The 14948-nt window shown below is 54.5% G+C and overlaps 2 protein-coding genes across 4 annotated transcripts; one reads left to right on the forward strand and one right to left on the reverse strand.

Moving 5' to 3' along the window:
- ABHD8 (abhydrolase domain containing 8) lies at positions 1–11593 on the reverse strand. The gene is made up of 5 exons (XM_054465953.2): positions 10916–11593; positions 8578–9346; positions 2535–2705; positions 2149–2365; positions 1–707 (listed from the first exon to the last, which is right to left on the reverse strand). The coding sequence occupies exons 2-5, from the start codon at positions 9336–9338 to the stop codon at positions 537–539; spliced, it is 1320 nt and encodes a 439-aa protein (XP_054321928.1). The 5' UTR covers positions 9339–9346; positions 10916–11593; the 3' UTR covers positions 1–536.
- MRPL34 (mitochondrial ribosomal protein L34) lies at positions 5273–14529 on the forward strand. 3 transcript variants are annotated; one of them, XM_063658771.1, is made up of 3 exons: positions 5273–5291; positions 13511–13637; positions 13846–14529. In XM_063658771.1, the coding sequence occupies exons 2-3, from the start codon at positions 13573–13575 to the stop codon at positions 14057–14059; spliced, it is 279 nt and encodes a 92-aa protein (XP_063514841.1). In that variant the 5' UTR covers positions 5273–5291; positions 13511–13572; the 3' UTR covers positions 14060–14529. The 3 variants fall into 3 exon arrangements, with proteins under 3 accessions (XP_063514841.1, XP_063514840.1, XP_054321930.1); XM_063658770.1 differs by lacking the exon at positions 5273–5291 and adding an exon at positions 9451–9469; XM_054465955.2 differs by lacking the exon at positions 5273–5291 and adding an exon at positions 10589–10607.
- Positions 14530–14948: the final 419 nt, after the last annotated feature.

The following is a 14948-nucleotide window of genomic DNA, read 5'->3' on the forward strand; positions in this document are numbered from 1 at the left end:
TCCGATTGTCACTTCTGTTTATTGAGTTACAAGTTGAGATGTGCAGGTTCGGTGGCGCCAGCCCCCCCATCCCTCCCCCCTTGGGCAAAAATAGCTCCCAGCGCCGAGGAATGGGGGGTAGGGAGGGTCTCGGGTAACGGAATGGGGCCCCGAGGGTCCCTGTGGGGCTCGTGGGTCCCAGGATCAAGCACGGCTGACACGGAAGACAGAGAGCGGGGTGGGGGGCCTGCCTTGGCCGTGGCGTTGGGGGGAAGGTGAGGGAGAGCTTCTGTACAAGGTCATCTTCCGCGAGGGTCCCGGCTGCGGCCCCGAAACGCGGATGGGCCCCGCGGGACGGAAGCAGAGAGCGGAGTGTCCGCTGGGCTCCCTCGGATGCCACGCCCCGCTCAGGCAGCCTGGGGGGCGTCTCCCTGACCTGGCCCCGCCCACCGGAGCGAACGGCCCGCCCAGGTGGTCTGCGCTGCAGACCCGGCGCAGGCTCCGGCCTCCTCCTGCTGCGGCTGTGCTCACCAATTGATGCCCCGCCGGCCCAGCGGCTACTTCTTGTCTTCTGGAGGCGCCGGCAGTGGCTCGGGCAGAGCCTTGGGCGAGGGCTCGGGCTCCCAGAGCAGGAATTCGTGGAGCAGCGTGTTGACCGTCTCGGGGCATTCCAGCATCACCATGTGGCTGCCCTCGTCGATGAGCTTCAGGAATGCCAGGAGCAGGATCTGCAGAAGACGCGGGGCTCAAGGTAGGCGGGGGCGGGAGGGTGGAGCGAGAGGCCAGGCTTCCCTGGGACTCCGCCATCCACACATGGCCCGCAGCATCCAAAAGTCCCTCCTCCCGTCTACCCTGCATCTCTCCACTTCCACTCAAGGGGGAGCTGGAGGATGGCCTGCAGCCCTGCTGGAGCCCAACTAGTATTCAGGCATCCAGCATTTATTAAGTGTCTACAGTATGCCAGGAGAAGGATTTTCTTCCTTTTTTTTTTTTTTTTTGGAGACAGAGTCTTGCTCTGTCACCCAGGCTGGAGTGCAGTGGCGCAATCTCGGCTCACTCTAACCTCCGCCTCCCGGGTTCAAGCGATTTTCCTGCCTCAGCCTCCCGAGCAGCTGGGATTATAGGCACGCGCTACCACACCCGGCTAATTTTTGTATTTTTAGTACAGATGGGGTTTCGCCATGTTGGTCAGGCTGATCTCCAACTCCTGACCTCAGGTGATCTGCCCGCCTCGGTCTCCCAAAGTGCTGGGATTACAGGCGTGAGCCACCGCGCCCGGCCTGGAGGAGGATTTTGTCAACTTCAACTCTACCAACATTAGGAGCTGGATCATTCTTTGCTGGGGGGGGCGGGGCGGGGCGGGAAAGGGGCGGGTAACTGGTGTGGGGGCTGCTATCTTGTGCATTTGTAGGGTGTTGAGCAGCATCCCTGGCCTCCACCCACCAGATGCCGGTAGTACCCCCTCCCCCTCAGTCGTGACACCTAAAAGTGTCTCCATGCATTTCCACGTGTTCCTTGGGGGCAGAATCCTCCTTAGTTAAGAACCACCAGTCCAGAGCTATACTTTAATGGTTTTTGTTTTTGTTTTTTAGAAACGGGGTCTTGCTCTGTCGCTCAGGCTGGAGTGCAGTGGTGCGAGCATGGCTCACCACAGCCTTGAACTCCTGGGTTCAAGCGATCCGCCCCACTCAGCCTCCCAAGTTGCAGCGATTATCGGCGTGAACCACCACCTCGCCGGGCTAGTATCCAGGCCTATTCTAAGTGCTAAGGATCCCCAGACCCTTTCTAATCTGAACTCGCTAATTAGAGTTTCTAATCTAAAGATCCCCTGGTGCCGGTCTCCTAGAATTATATAGGTCACCGGTCTCTTATACAAATCCTCCGCTGTGAGGAGAGCCTTCTTACAGCGGTGGGGACAGTGCGTAATTGCTAACACCTGTCCAGGGCAGCCCGGCTTTCTAGATTCTACTTTTGATGCCAGACCTAATGCTCCTGTTTGCCTGGGGTCAGAACAAGATACAGCATCTATAGACCACGCCCACCCGGTAGCCACGCCCCTTCGGGTAGAAAGCACGCCCACCAAGCGCTGCCACGCCCCCCGCAGAGGCCACGCCCCTCCCGAGCTGCCTGGAGATTTGTAGCTGTGGCGCCCCAGGTGCCCGCCTCTACCTCGGCCATGCGCTGGTCTTCCTCCACAGGCACAAACTTATCGTGCATGCCGTGGACAAGCAGGACGGGCACGGTGAGCTCGGCGTGGTAGACCTCGTCGCCCTCTGGCCAGTACTGGCCGCTCATCATGGCCCGGAGTACGAAGGATGACACGTTGAAAGCGTTGCCCTCCTTTAACAGCTGCTTCTCCTTCGCTCCTTGGCGGGCGAAGCCGGCCCTGGTGGTGGTGGAGGCACCGCTAAGCCCCTTATGCCAGGCCGACTGCCGCGGGGTGCCCCCGATGCCAGCCCTAGTCCCAGCGGTACAGTCCCCCCTCCCATCCAACTCAAGCAGATGCCTGGGTTCTCAAGGGCCAGGATCACGGTCTTTGGGGTGGGGGCACTCACTTGAGGAAGCTCCAGGCCAGGCAGGGCGACAAGCAGTGCAGGACGCAGGTGGGCATGTTGAAGATTGAGCAGAAGCTGGGCTCCAGCGCCGTAGGGCCCCCGCCATTGATCATGATCACCTTGTGCACTAGGTCTGGGTACTCATGTGCCAGGAATGTGCAGAAAGAGACACTGCCCGGAACGGGTAGGGTAATGGGAGGATTGAAGGGAGGCGGTCAGCAGGATACAAGCAGTGACCATTTTGTTTTGTTTTGTTTTTGTTTTTGTTTGAGACAGTTTTACTCTGTCCCCCAGCCTGGAGTGCAGTGGCTGGATCTTGGCTCACTGCAACCTCTGCCTCCCAGGTTCAAGCGATTCTTCTGCCTCAGTCTCCCGAGTAGCTGGGACTGCAGGCGCACACCACCACACCCAGGTAATTTTTGTATTTTTAGTAGAGATGGGGTTTCACCATGTTGGTCGGGCTGGTCTCGAATTCCTGACCTCAAGTGATCCATCCGCCTCGGCCTCCCAAAGTGTTGGGATTACAGGCCTGAGCCACTGCGCCTGGCATGGTTTGTTTTTGTTTTTGAGACAGAGTCTCACTCTGTTGCCCAGGTTGGAGTACAGTGATGCAATCTCAGCTCACTGCAACCTCTACCTCCCGGGTTAAACTGATTCTCCTTCCTCAGCCTCCTGAGTAGCTGGGAGTACAGGCATGCACCACCACACCTGGCTAATTTTTGTATTTTTTAGTAGACACAGGGTTTCAACATGTTGCTCAGGCTGGTCGAGAACTCCTGACCTCAAGTGATCCACCCACCTTGGCTTCCCAAAGTGCTGGGATTACAGGCATGAGCCACTGGGCTGGCCTGTTTTGTTTTTGTTTTTGAGACAAGGTTTCGCCGTCGCCTAGGCTGGAGTGGTGCAGTGGCATAATCATAGCTCCCTGCAGCCTTGACTTCCTGGGCTCAAGAGATCCTCCCACCTCAGCCTTCTGAACAGCTGGGACTACAGGCATGTGCCACCATGCTCAGCTAATTTTTAAAATTTTTTTTATAAAGACAGGGTCTCCTTATGTTGCCCAGGCTGGTCTTGAACTCCTAGGCTCAAGTGATCCTCTGGCCTTAGCCTCCCAAAGTGCTGGGATTACAGGCGTGACCCGTGACACCTGGCCTGGTGAGGGGGTTCATGTCCTCCCCTTACCCAGAAGGCAGGTCCTTGGAAGCCAAGATTCTTCCCCTGGGGTCCATGGACACCTGAAGGGGTGAGGGATGAGTGCGGCCTCTCAAATACCGTGGAAGTGTGAGATTGAGTGTTGAGGATGGAACTTATTTTGAAGAGAGAATCTGGATCCAGAAGTTTCACCAGACTTTTTATTTTAATTTTTTAAAATTTTTGTAGAGATGGGGGGGTCTCACTATGTTGCCCAGGCTGGTCTTGAACTCCTGGGCTCAAGTGATCCTTCCACCTTGGCCTTCCAAAGTGTTGAGATTATAGATATGAGCCACTGCGCCTGGCCCTCATCAGATTCTTCCAGCCACCATAACCCAAAAGCAGTAAGAATTACTCATCAGCAAGTGTTAGGAAAGCAATCTGATTAAACAAATGCTTCCGGCTGCCCAGGGGAGGTCACTGTTTCCTACTATCCCTTCCCTTTCAGGATGTTCTGCCACCTGCCTCTGGGCATGACATATCTGTCTTCCTTATACAAGATGGAAGGGCACTGCCTGAGGAGCCCCCAAAGCTGAGCTCCTCATTCCTACAAAAGCAGGAGTCAGCAAACTATGTACGGCCTGTGGGCTAGTCATTTGCTTTTGTAAATACAGTTTACACTTTTGGAGATTTGAAAAATGTTTCCTAAATAAGATTTTGTTTGTTTGTTTGTTTGTTTTTTGAGATGGAGTCCTGCTCTGTCGCCCACGCTGGAGCACAGTGGCGTGATCTTGGCTCACTGCAACCTCCGCCTCCCAAGTTCAAGCGATTCTCCTGCCTCAGCCTCCCAAATAGCTGGGATTACAGGCATCTGCCACTATGCCCGCCTAATTTTTGTATTTTTAGTAGAGACGGGGTTTCACCGTGTTAGTCAGGCTGGTCTCGAACTCCCGACCTCAGGTGATCTGCCCACCTCGGCCTCTCAAAGTGCTGGGATTAGAGGCATGAGCCACCGTGCCTGGCCAAAAAATGTTTCCTAAATAAAGTTTTTTCAGAAGTTCCAGCAGTGACTGTATGGCCTGCAAACCTAAAATATTTGCTATCCGACCCTTTAAGGAAATGTTTGCCAGCCCCTGCTGTAATGAGGAAAGGATACAGACAGGAGTCAGGCAGACCTGATTGTGTCAGGGACTTCCTGTATGCTGTTGGGCAGGTTGCTTCAGCTCTCTGAGCTTCAGCCTCCACATTCCTGAAGTTGTAAATGTGCTGACCTCATAGCACTGTTATGGGGTCATGGGAACTATTATAGGTGGGTGTTTTTTTGTTGTGTTTTTTTTTTTTTCTCGAGACAGAGTCTTGCTCTGTCACTCAGGCTGGAGTGCAATGGTGCGATCTCGGCTCACTGCAACCTCCACCTCATGGGTTCAAATGATTATCCTGCCTCAGCCTCCCAAGTAGCTGGGATTACAGGCACCTGCCACCACCCCCAGCTAATTTTTGTATTTTTATTACAGACGGGGTTTCACCATTTTGGCCAGGCTGGTCTTGAACTCCTGACCTTGTGATCTGCCTGCCTCGGCCTCCAAAAGTTCTGGGATTACAGGTGTGAGCCACTGTGCCCAGCAGGTGGGTGCTCATTTAATTAGAGGAATCATTTCTCATAAACATCAACTTTTGAGTATGTTATATAAAGAAATATAAACAAATAAGGGCTGTTACCTCTCAGTCTAGATTCCTTTCTTTTAGATACTTATGTAACTTCTTTGTTTTCTTTTTTTTTTTTTTTACTTTTTAGTTTTTTGTAGAGATGAGATCTTGCTTATGTTGCCCAAGTTGGTCTTGAACTCCTCAGCTATAGTAGTCCTCCCACCTCAGCCTCCTAAAGTGTTGGGATTATAGGTGTAAGCCACCACACCTGGCCACTTATTTATTTTTATTTTTATTTTTATTTTTGAGATGGAGTCTCACTCTGTCGCCCAGGCTGGAGGGCAGTGGCACAATCTCGGCTCACTGCAAGCTCCACCTCCTGGGTTCACGCCATTCTCCTGCCTCAACCTCCTGAGTAGCTGGGACTACAGGCGCCTGCCACCACGCCTGGCTAATTTTTTTTTGTATTATTTAGTAGAGATGGGGTTTCACCGTGTTAGCCAGGATGGTCTTGATCTCCTGACCTCGTGATCCACCCGCCTCGGCCTCCCAAATTTCTGGGATTACAGGTGTCAGCCACCACACCCAGCCTTTTTTTCTTATCTAATTGCATAGGCTAGAATCTCTAAAACAGTGGTACTCAACTCGCCTGCCTGTTCCAATCTTGCCTTTCTTCCTGGATAAAGGAGAGAATGAGGCCACTTGGTAGTGGTCAAGCCCTGGGGACCAAGCCTTCCATGGAGGGGTTCTTGGTAAGTTTTAGGTTGTATTACCTGCCCTTTAAGCAGGAGTGAATTACAGTAACCCATGCCTTTGTAAATTCCGAGAATTTACAGGATTCCAATGAGCCCTTCCTGAAAGCACAGTGTTCTCCAGGGCAGTTGATTTTTTAACTTAGTCTAAGGCAGTGGTTCTCAGCCGGGGTAATTCTGCCCACCAGGGCTCGTTTGGCAACTACTGAAGACATTTTTGACTGTCATGATCAACACTAGATTGTGTAGTTGCATCAAGTGGGCAGAAGCCAGGGATGCTGCTAAACATCCTATAGCCCCTCACAGAAAAAAAAAATAACCCGGCCAACAAAAACATTAGTGCTGGGATTGAACAACACTGCTTTTTTTTTTTTTTTTTTTTTCTGGGCAGAGTCTCACTCTGTTGCTCAGGCTGGAGTGCGGTGGTGTGATCTCGGCTCACTGCAACCTCTGCCTCCCAGGTTCAAGTGATTCTCCTGCCTCACACTCCCGAGTAGCTGGGATTACAGGCACACGCCATCATGCCTGGCTAATTTTTTGTACTTTTAGTAGAGACGGGGTTTCACCATGTTGGCCAAGCTGGTGTTGAACTCCTGACCTCAAGTTATCTGCCTGCTTTGGCTTCCTAAAGTGCTAGGATTACAGGCGTAAGCCACTGCACCTGGCCTGAGTGTTCTAAAGCAGTGTTCTAAAGCAACACTGCTTTAGAACAATGTGAAATAATATCAGTGATGATGGAAATCCCTGTCTGATTACATATGTTAATGGGAGTTTTCAGCCTGGTGTAGTGGCTCATGCCTGTTACCCCACCACATCGGGAGGCCAAGGAGGGAGGATGGCTTGAGCCCAGGAGTTCAAGACCAGCCTGGGCAACATAATGAGACCTCCCATCTCTATATAATTTTTTTAAAACTTGAAAATTGGCCTGGTGCGTTGGCTCGCGTCTGTAATCCCAGCACTTTGGGAGGCCAAGGAGGGTGAATCACAAGGTCAGGAGATCGAGACCATCCTGGCTAACACGGTGAAACCCCATCTGTACTAAAAAGACAAAAAATTAGCCGGGCGTGGTAGCGGGTGCCTGTAGTCCCAGCTACTTGAGAGGCTGAGGCAGGAGAATGGCATGAGGTGGAGGTGGAGGTGGAGCTTGCAGTGAGCCAGGATCATGCCACTGCACTCCAGTCTGGGGGACAGAGCGAGACTCCATCTCAAAAAAAAAATTAAGGCTGAGCACAATGACTCACACCTGTAGTCCTAGCACTTTGGGAGGCTGAGGTGCGAGGATCACTTGAGCCCAGGAGTTAAAGAACATCTTGGGCAACATAGTGAGACACCATCTCTATTTAAAAGAAAAAAAAGTTTCAAAAATGTAAAAATTAAATTGAAAAATGGGATTTTTTCAAGGAGAAAAATTAGGATTTTTGTTTGCTTTGTTTTGTTTTAAGAGATAAGGTTTTGCCATGTTGTCCAAGCTCATCTCCAATGATCCATCCACAAAGTGCTGGGATTACAAGTATGCACCACTGCGCGCAGTGGCCCTTTTTCTTTTTTTTTTTTTTCTTTTTTTTTTTTTTTTTTGTGACGGAGTCTCCTTCTGTTGCCCAGGCTGGAGTACAGTGGCACAATACGATCTCGGCTCACTGCAAGCTCCGTCTCCCGTGTTCACGCCATTCTCCTGCCTCAGCCTCCCGAGTAGCTGGGATTATAGGTGCACACCACCACACCCGCCTTATTTTTTGTATTTTTAGTAGAGACAGGGTTTCACCGTGTTAGCCAGGATGGTCTCAATCTTCTGACCTCGTGATCCGCCCGCCTCGGCCTTCCAAAGTGCTGGGATTACAGGGGTGAGCCACCGCGCTCGTACTTTTTTTTCTTTTTTAAAGAGAGACAGGGTCTTGCCATGTTGCCCAGGCTGGAGTGCAGTGGTGTGATCACAGTTCACTGCAGCCTCGACCTCCCAGACTCAAGCAATCTCCTGCCTCAGCCCTTAAGTAGGTGGAACTATATGCGTGCACCTCCTCACCTAGCTAATTTTTGTACTTTTTGTAGAGCTAGGGAATCTCCCTATGTTGCCCAGGCTGGTCTCCAACTCCTTGCCTTAAGATATCCTCCCGCCTTGGCCCCCGAAAGCACTGGGATTACAGGTGTCAGCGGCATCTCAGAGTCTCCCTCTGTCGCCCAGGCTGGAGGGCAGTGGCACAGTCTTGGCTCACTGCAACCTCCACCTCCTCGGTTCAAGCGATTCTCCTGCCTCAGCCTCCCGAGTAGCTGGGACTACAGGCGCGTGCCACCACGTCTGGCTAATTTTTGTATTTTTGGTAGAGACGGGGTTTCACCACCTTGGCCAGACTGTTCCCGAACTCCCAACCTCAGGTGATCCGCCTGCCTCGGACTCCCAAAGTGCTGGGATTACAGGCGTGAGCCACGGGGCTCAGCCAAAAACTCAGTATTTTGTGACTGTCAGTCCCTGCTGACCCCATCCCTCACCCCCACCCCACATGCCAGGGTTCACTTACCCGTAGGAATGGCCAATGAGCACGTTTCGCTTCTTGGCATAGCGCTTGAAGATTGCTCGCATGTCCTCAGCCAGCGCATAGAAGGTGTAGGCTGCGGCCACCTGGGGCGCAGAGCTGGCCCCGTGGCCGGCCAGGTCAGGAGCCACCACCTCATAGCCTAGGCGCACAAAGAAGTCCAGCTGCTCCTTCCAGATGGCCAGGGAACCGCCGACACCATGGATGAAAAAGAGTACCACGTCGGCCTGGGCGCCTTTGCAGCTAGTGATGCGCTTCTCACAGTCAATATGGATGGTCCTCTTGGGGCGCCTGGCTCGCCGCCGCCGCCCACCACTGCCACTGCCGCTGCCGCTGCCTGCGCTGCCGGGGGCCAAGCGGCCATCGCTGCCCGCCGGATCTGCCAGCTCCACCTCCAGGGCGGCCGGCGGCTCCCCAGAGCCATTCTGCCCGTGCAGGAGGTCGGCTCGAGGGGCTCGGCCCAGGTTTTCCACCAGCAATCGCCCATTGCGGTACACGGTGATCCGGCGCTGACAGCGGACCAAGCCGGAGAGGTCCCCCTGGGCTGCATCCGAGGATGCGGATGATGGTGGAGGTGGAGCAGCAGCCGGGGCGGGTCCTGCATGCTTCACCCGCAGCACGCGGCCAGGCTTGACCTCTACAAAGGTGTAGCCATCGCTGGACTCGACGCTCTCCAGTGGCCCCACGGCGTTGGGGGGCGTGCCCAGCAGGCAACAGAAGATACCGTCGGTCACCCCGGTCAGCATGGTGTGTCCTGTGAGTGGGGACAGCAGCCAGTTCAGGTGCTGTCTCAATGAGAACCCTCCACCGTGCAGCAGGCACTCCCTGAGCCTTGGGAGAACCGTTTTAGACTCCAGTTTGGGGAGCGCCAGATCAAGTGAGCCACGGCACTGAGATTTTTTTGTTTGTGTGTGTGTGTATGTGTGTGTGTTTTTGAGACAGTCTCGCTTTGTCATCCAGGCTGGAGTGCAGTGGCAGGATTTCGGCTTACTGCAACCTCCCCCTCCTGGGTTCAAGCGATTCTCCCGCCTCAGCCTCCTGAGTAGCTGGGATTACAGGCAGGCGCCACCATGTCTAGCTAATTTTTGTGTTTTTTGTAGAGATGGGGTTTCACCATGTTGGCCAGGCTGGTCTTGAACTCCTGACCTCAAATTTTCCTCCTGCTTCGGCCTCCCAAAGTGCTGGGATTACAGGTGTGAGCCACCGTGCACTGACATGTTTTGTCTGGGCAGTGCCTTTGTGGTAGTCACCCTCCTGGGCCACCCTAGTCTATCCTCAGAGAGAAAGACTTGGCTATGGCTTACCCCACAGGGTGTCCACAGGGAAGGTGGTGGGGTCTTGTGGGGGGATGTTCCTGGAGAAGGGGACATTGTGGCAAATGTGGACCAGCCGGAAGACACCCCCTCCCCCCAGCTGGAGTTTATACCATTTATGGCCTCCTAACTCATTCATTGAGGTATACACTAACTCATTCATTCAGATATACACTCAGTAACTCATCCAGGTATGCACTCACTAACTCACATATCCCCAGGGCCTCCTAAGGCATCTAAAATGTGCAAATCTTTGGTGAGCCCCCAGTGAGGCTCCTGGCTCTGAATTTGACTCCTGAAAGGTGAGGCCCTAGGAGAGGGGGATGGTGACTGAGCCACAGAAAGCCTTGCTCACGGGGTGAGCCGGGGTCTGCTTCATAGAGGGCCAAGCTGAGGCCCAGACACTCTGAGAGGAAGCTAGACTCTGAACTTCCTCCTTGGCACCCTGGATTCTGGGGATCTGCTATACAAGTCCCCGGAGGTGGAGAAGAGGATGGGAGAGGCAAGGCCCTGGCTGGGGGCCTCCAAGCCTCCATCCCACTCCTTGGGCCACCCCCGCCCCCGTGTCCATGGTAACCACAGGCGGTTACATAACCTAAGGGGGGATACCCGAGCAGTGCACCCCCATTGTCTAGGTGTCTAGGGCCAGGAGATGGGGCCAACTGCCTGCCTGCCCCCTACCCCAGGTTGGGCGACGCTAAGGTAACGCACGCCCGAGACTGAGCCTGCAGTGGCCCCAGACATACTGGAGGGGAAGCAGGCCATGCCCCCCACCTCGAGTGGGGCCCTAATCCCGGATTGCGGAGGGCAACGCACAGGCGCCACCCCAGCCCCACTTCCCCGCCCCCGGCCCCCGCCTTCCAGGTGTTCGTCATCCCTGTAGCGGGGTCGAGCCCACTGGGGCTCCGTGGCTTCCTAAGAGCCCAAACGCGGGGTTGGTGGACACCACTCCTCCGAAGTGGAGGCCCCGGGGCTTCGATCTCTCCTTTTGGGGCCCGTTCCCCGCTCACCTCATCGAGGGCCGCGGGGCCCGGGTCGGGGCGGAGGGGTCCCAGGCGGAGAAGCCAGCGTCCGCCTGCTGGCGTCGTTTACATGGTGGCGCGGGGTCAGGCCGGGTGCGTCTACGCGGGCGGGCACCTGCCCCTGGCGGTCAGCGCAGGGGCATCCCGCGGCCGCCGAAACAGCCGGCCCTTTAAGTTCCTCCCCCGAGTAGGCGGAGCCACGTGCCGACGGGCGGGCATTTCGGCCTATCGCAGCTGCGGACTGACCTGGCCTAGTTAGGAGCCCAATCAGAGGCGGCAATTCCGTAGTGGAGGCGGGCTCTGGGAGCAACAGCCCCGCCCCTTTTGGGGGTTCACCGAGGTTGGGGGAGGGATGGGGCCTGGCTCAAGGCGGAGAAGGGGGTTGCAGTCTAGGGTCTGCGGGACGCCAGGGAGTGTGCGGCCGGGGCCCTCTCTCTGCAAATGGGTCTCCCAAGCCCCTGCCCCCCAGCCCCTGCCTCCCAATTGCCCTGTTCCTCTCCAAACGAGGCCCCCATACTCTTCTCTCTGTATCGACCTTTCCATTCTAGAAGCAGAGACTCCAAGATCTTTTTCCAATCTCCGGTGGGGAAACTGAGGCTCATAAAGGGCACAAGAGCATAAATCAAGCAAAGAGCAAAGCTGGGACTTGAACCCAAGGCTGTGTGATTCCAAGCCCTGGGAACCATTATTTGCTAACCTCCCCCACCCACACCCCCTGCCCCCCCTTTTTTTTTGGTAGGGACGAGGTCTCGCTCTCTTGCCCAGACTGGTCTCGAACTCTGGGCATCAAACAATCCTCTCGCCTACGGCCTCCCAAAGGGCTGAGATCACTGGCGTGAGCCATCGTGACGGGCTTCTCTAAAGCTTTCAAGGAAAGTCTTGGAGCTGTGGGTAATTACAGAGTTTGAATTTCATAATCAGCCGATTTAACCTATGCTGCCATGGTTCTGAGGAGGGCTGATAGCAAGAGGCAGGCATCCCAGCTCTGTGGTACCGGCGGGGCCATAGTAGGCCCTCAGGAGAGCTCAGGTCTCAAATCCAGCCTCTGCCCTTTGCTGATGTGTGACCTTGGGCAAGTTACTTCACTTTCCTGAGCCTCCGTTTATTTCTCTATGAAATTAATCCTCTCGTAAGTTTGCTACGCAGGTAAAGCACTCATCATAGTGTCATGCATATAACAAATGCTCCATATATTATGGGCATTATTATAGTGGTGATGTTTTGCTAAACGATGCTACAGATAGGATGGGCTTCGGAGGACGAGGGGTTAAATGCGCCTTGCTGCTTGGCCACTCCCATCCCCTGGAATTTGCTGCCAGAGCTGGATTCCATCCAGACACCTACTCTTGCCCACTGAGGGCACTTCAGGGAGACTATACAGTTTATTCATTTAGCAAACACCTCTCTGTATGAACCCCAAGCTGGCACTTGTAGGGATACAGCCCCAGGCCCCTGGCCCTTGAGGAGCCCTTGAACTTGGGGGAGAGTCAAGGGAAGGCAGTTGGGCCAGAAGAATGGACAGCGGTTGAGAGAAGACGACTCCTTTTTTTTTTTTTTTCTTGAGAAAGGATCTCACTCCGTTGCCCAGGCTGCAGTGCATTGGCGCTATCATTGCTCACTACAGCCTGGATCTCCTGGGTTCAGGGAATCCTCCCACCTCACCTTCAAGTACTTGAGACTATAGGTGGTTGCTACCATGTCCCCAGGCTGGTCTCAAACTCCTGGCCCCAAGGGATCCTCCCTCCTCAGCCTCCCAAAATGCTGGAATTACAGGCATGAGCCACACCTCACTCAGCCCTTGGAGGAGAGGAAAGGATTTTTAAAAGGCGGATAGGGGAACACCAGGCAGAGAGGAGGGTGTGGCTGAAATGTAAGATGGTGTGTGTAGAGGGTTTTGCATGCCTGATGGAAGGGCTGAGCAGGTTTAACCTGGGGAACTGGGGAGCCAAGGATAGTGTGTGAGTAGGGGAGGGGTTCAGATGTGAGTATCAGAAAATTTTTCTTCCTTTTTTTTTTTTTTTTGGTTCTAACAACAGAGGAGAATTCTTCTAGGGCCCAAAATGGGGGCAAGATTGCCAAAGACAAGCTTGCAATCCATGAGTTTACAGATTGAGAAAGCCCAGAGAGGCGCAAGGACCACCCCAAGGACACCCAGCCAGCTTGAACTCAGGCTTCCTCGGCTTCCTGCCAAGAGGCGGAGACTTGGCTGCAGCCAGGACAAGCTGCCAGCCAGCTGTGTGCCATCTGCCCAGCTCCCGCTGGGGGTGGGAAGACCAACCAGCCGCTTCCTGCAGCTGCCACCAGCTGCGCCCGGCCACCGCGGGGCACCCTCTGCCGGTCAATGGGAGAGAGAACTACAGCTCAGCTCCCAGCTGACCGCGGGAGATAATGCCTTGTGCGCACGCGCGTGCTGAGAAGGCGCCGTTCGCCGGCTACCTGTTGGTTTGTATGAAGAACAACCCTGCGGATATACACTGGCGCGCCTCTGTTGCGCAGGCGCAGAACTACAACTTTAGGGTTTTCTCCAACGGCCTGTTTTTACACGTTAGGAGAAACTACATTTCCCATAATCCTTTGTTCCAGGGCTGGTGCGCCTCTGGGCTCCGGAATCGCCCGCGGCCGGTACTGCGGGACCCACTGCGGACATGGCTCTCTTGGCTGGATCCCTGTTGGGCCCCACGAGTAGGTCGGCAGCGTTGCTGGGTGGCAGGTAAGTCTTCAGGGGGACCCTTCCCCAAATCTGGCAATAAGGGTGGCTTCGGAGGCTGGCGCCACTGTTCACTGCCCGCGTGACCTGCCAGTGCCTTGCGCATTTTGCAGCCAGGCTCTGTCTCCGGGAGCCGAGGCTCAGAGAGGTTGAGCGCCGAGGTCACCCAGTGCCCCGTCTGACCTTTCTCGCCGTCCCTCTACCCACGCAGGTGGCTCCAGCCCCGGGCCTGGCTGGGGTTCCCGGACGCCTGGGGCCTCCCCACCCCGCAGCAGGCCCGGGGCAAGGCTCGCGGGAATGAGTATCAGCCGAGCAACATCAAACGCAAGAACAAGCACGGCTGGGTCCGGCGCCTGAGCACGCCGGCCGGCGTCCAGGTCATCCTTCGCCGAATGCTCAAGGGCCGCAAGTCGCTGAGCCATTGAGGATCGCGACGCAGTCGGCGGGACCCCCATAGAAGCATCGCCCTCGCCTCGGACCTTGCCTGGCGCTATTTTTGCAGGGAGCTGGGGAGCAGGAACGCTTCGGACTTGAGTGCTCTCCATATTGTGGGGTTGAAGTCTGGATAGGAGCTTGCCAAGTCACTTTTTAGGCTTTTGAATTAGGAAGCATTTCGAACCTGCGCAACAGACCAAAGCACAGTACGACGAACATCCGTGTACCCAGTACACAGCCCTGACTACCGACGACCTACAACCCGTCCCTGCCCCATCCTGAGTTCTTTTGAAGCCGATCTCAGGCATCGGATTATTTCTTCTGTAAATATTTCAGAATGTATCGCTCTAAGATGAAAGCTCATTAAAAGATAATTACAAAGCTTATCACATCCAAAAGAATTATCAATAATTTTGAAATATTATTAAACGTGTAATAAATGTTCAAAGTTCCACTTGCCTTATATGTGTAATAACTCTTTTTTTTTTGAGACAGAGTTTCCCTTTTGTTGCCCAGGTTGGAGTGCAATGGGGGATTTCGGCTCATTAAAACCTCCGCCTTGCGGGTTCAAGCGATTCTCCTGCCTCAGCCTCCCGAATAGCTGGGATTACAGGCATGTGCCACCATGCCCGGCTAATTTTGTATTTTTAATAGAGAGGGGTTTCTCCATGTTGGTCAGGCTGGTCTCGAACTCCCGACCTTAGGTGATCTGCCTGCCTCGGCCTCTCAAAAAGTGCTGGGATTACAGGCGTGAGCCACTGAGCCTGGCCTAATTTTTGTGTTTTTAGTAGAGATGGGGTTTCAGCATGTGGACCAGGCTGGTCTCAAACTCCTGACCTCAGGTGATGATCCACCTGCCTCAGCCTCCCAAAGTGCTGG

This window comes from Pongo pygmaeus, chromosome 20 (genome assembly GCF_028885625.2).
Source record: "Pongo pygmaeus isolate AG05252 chromosome 20, NHGRI_mPonPyg2-v2.0_pri, whole genome shotgun sequence".
NCBI classification, from domain to species: Eukaryota; Metazoa; Chordata; class Mammalia; order Primates; family Hominidae; genus Pongo; species Pongo pygmaeus.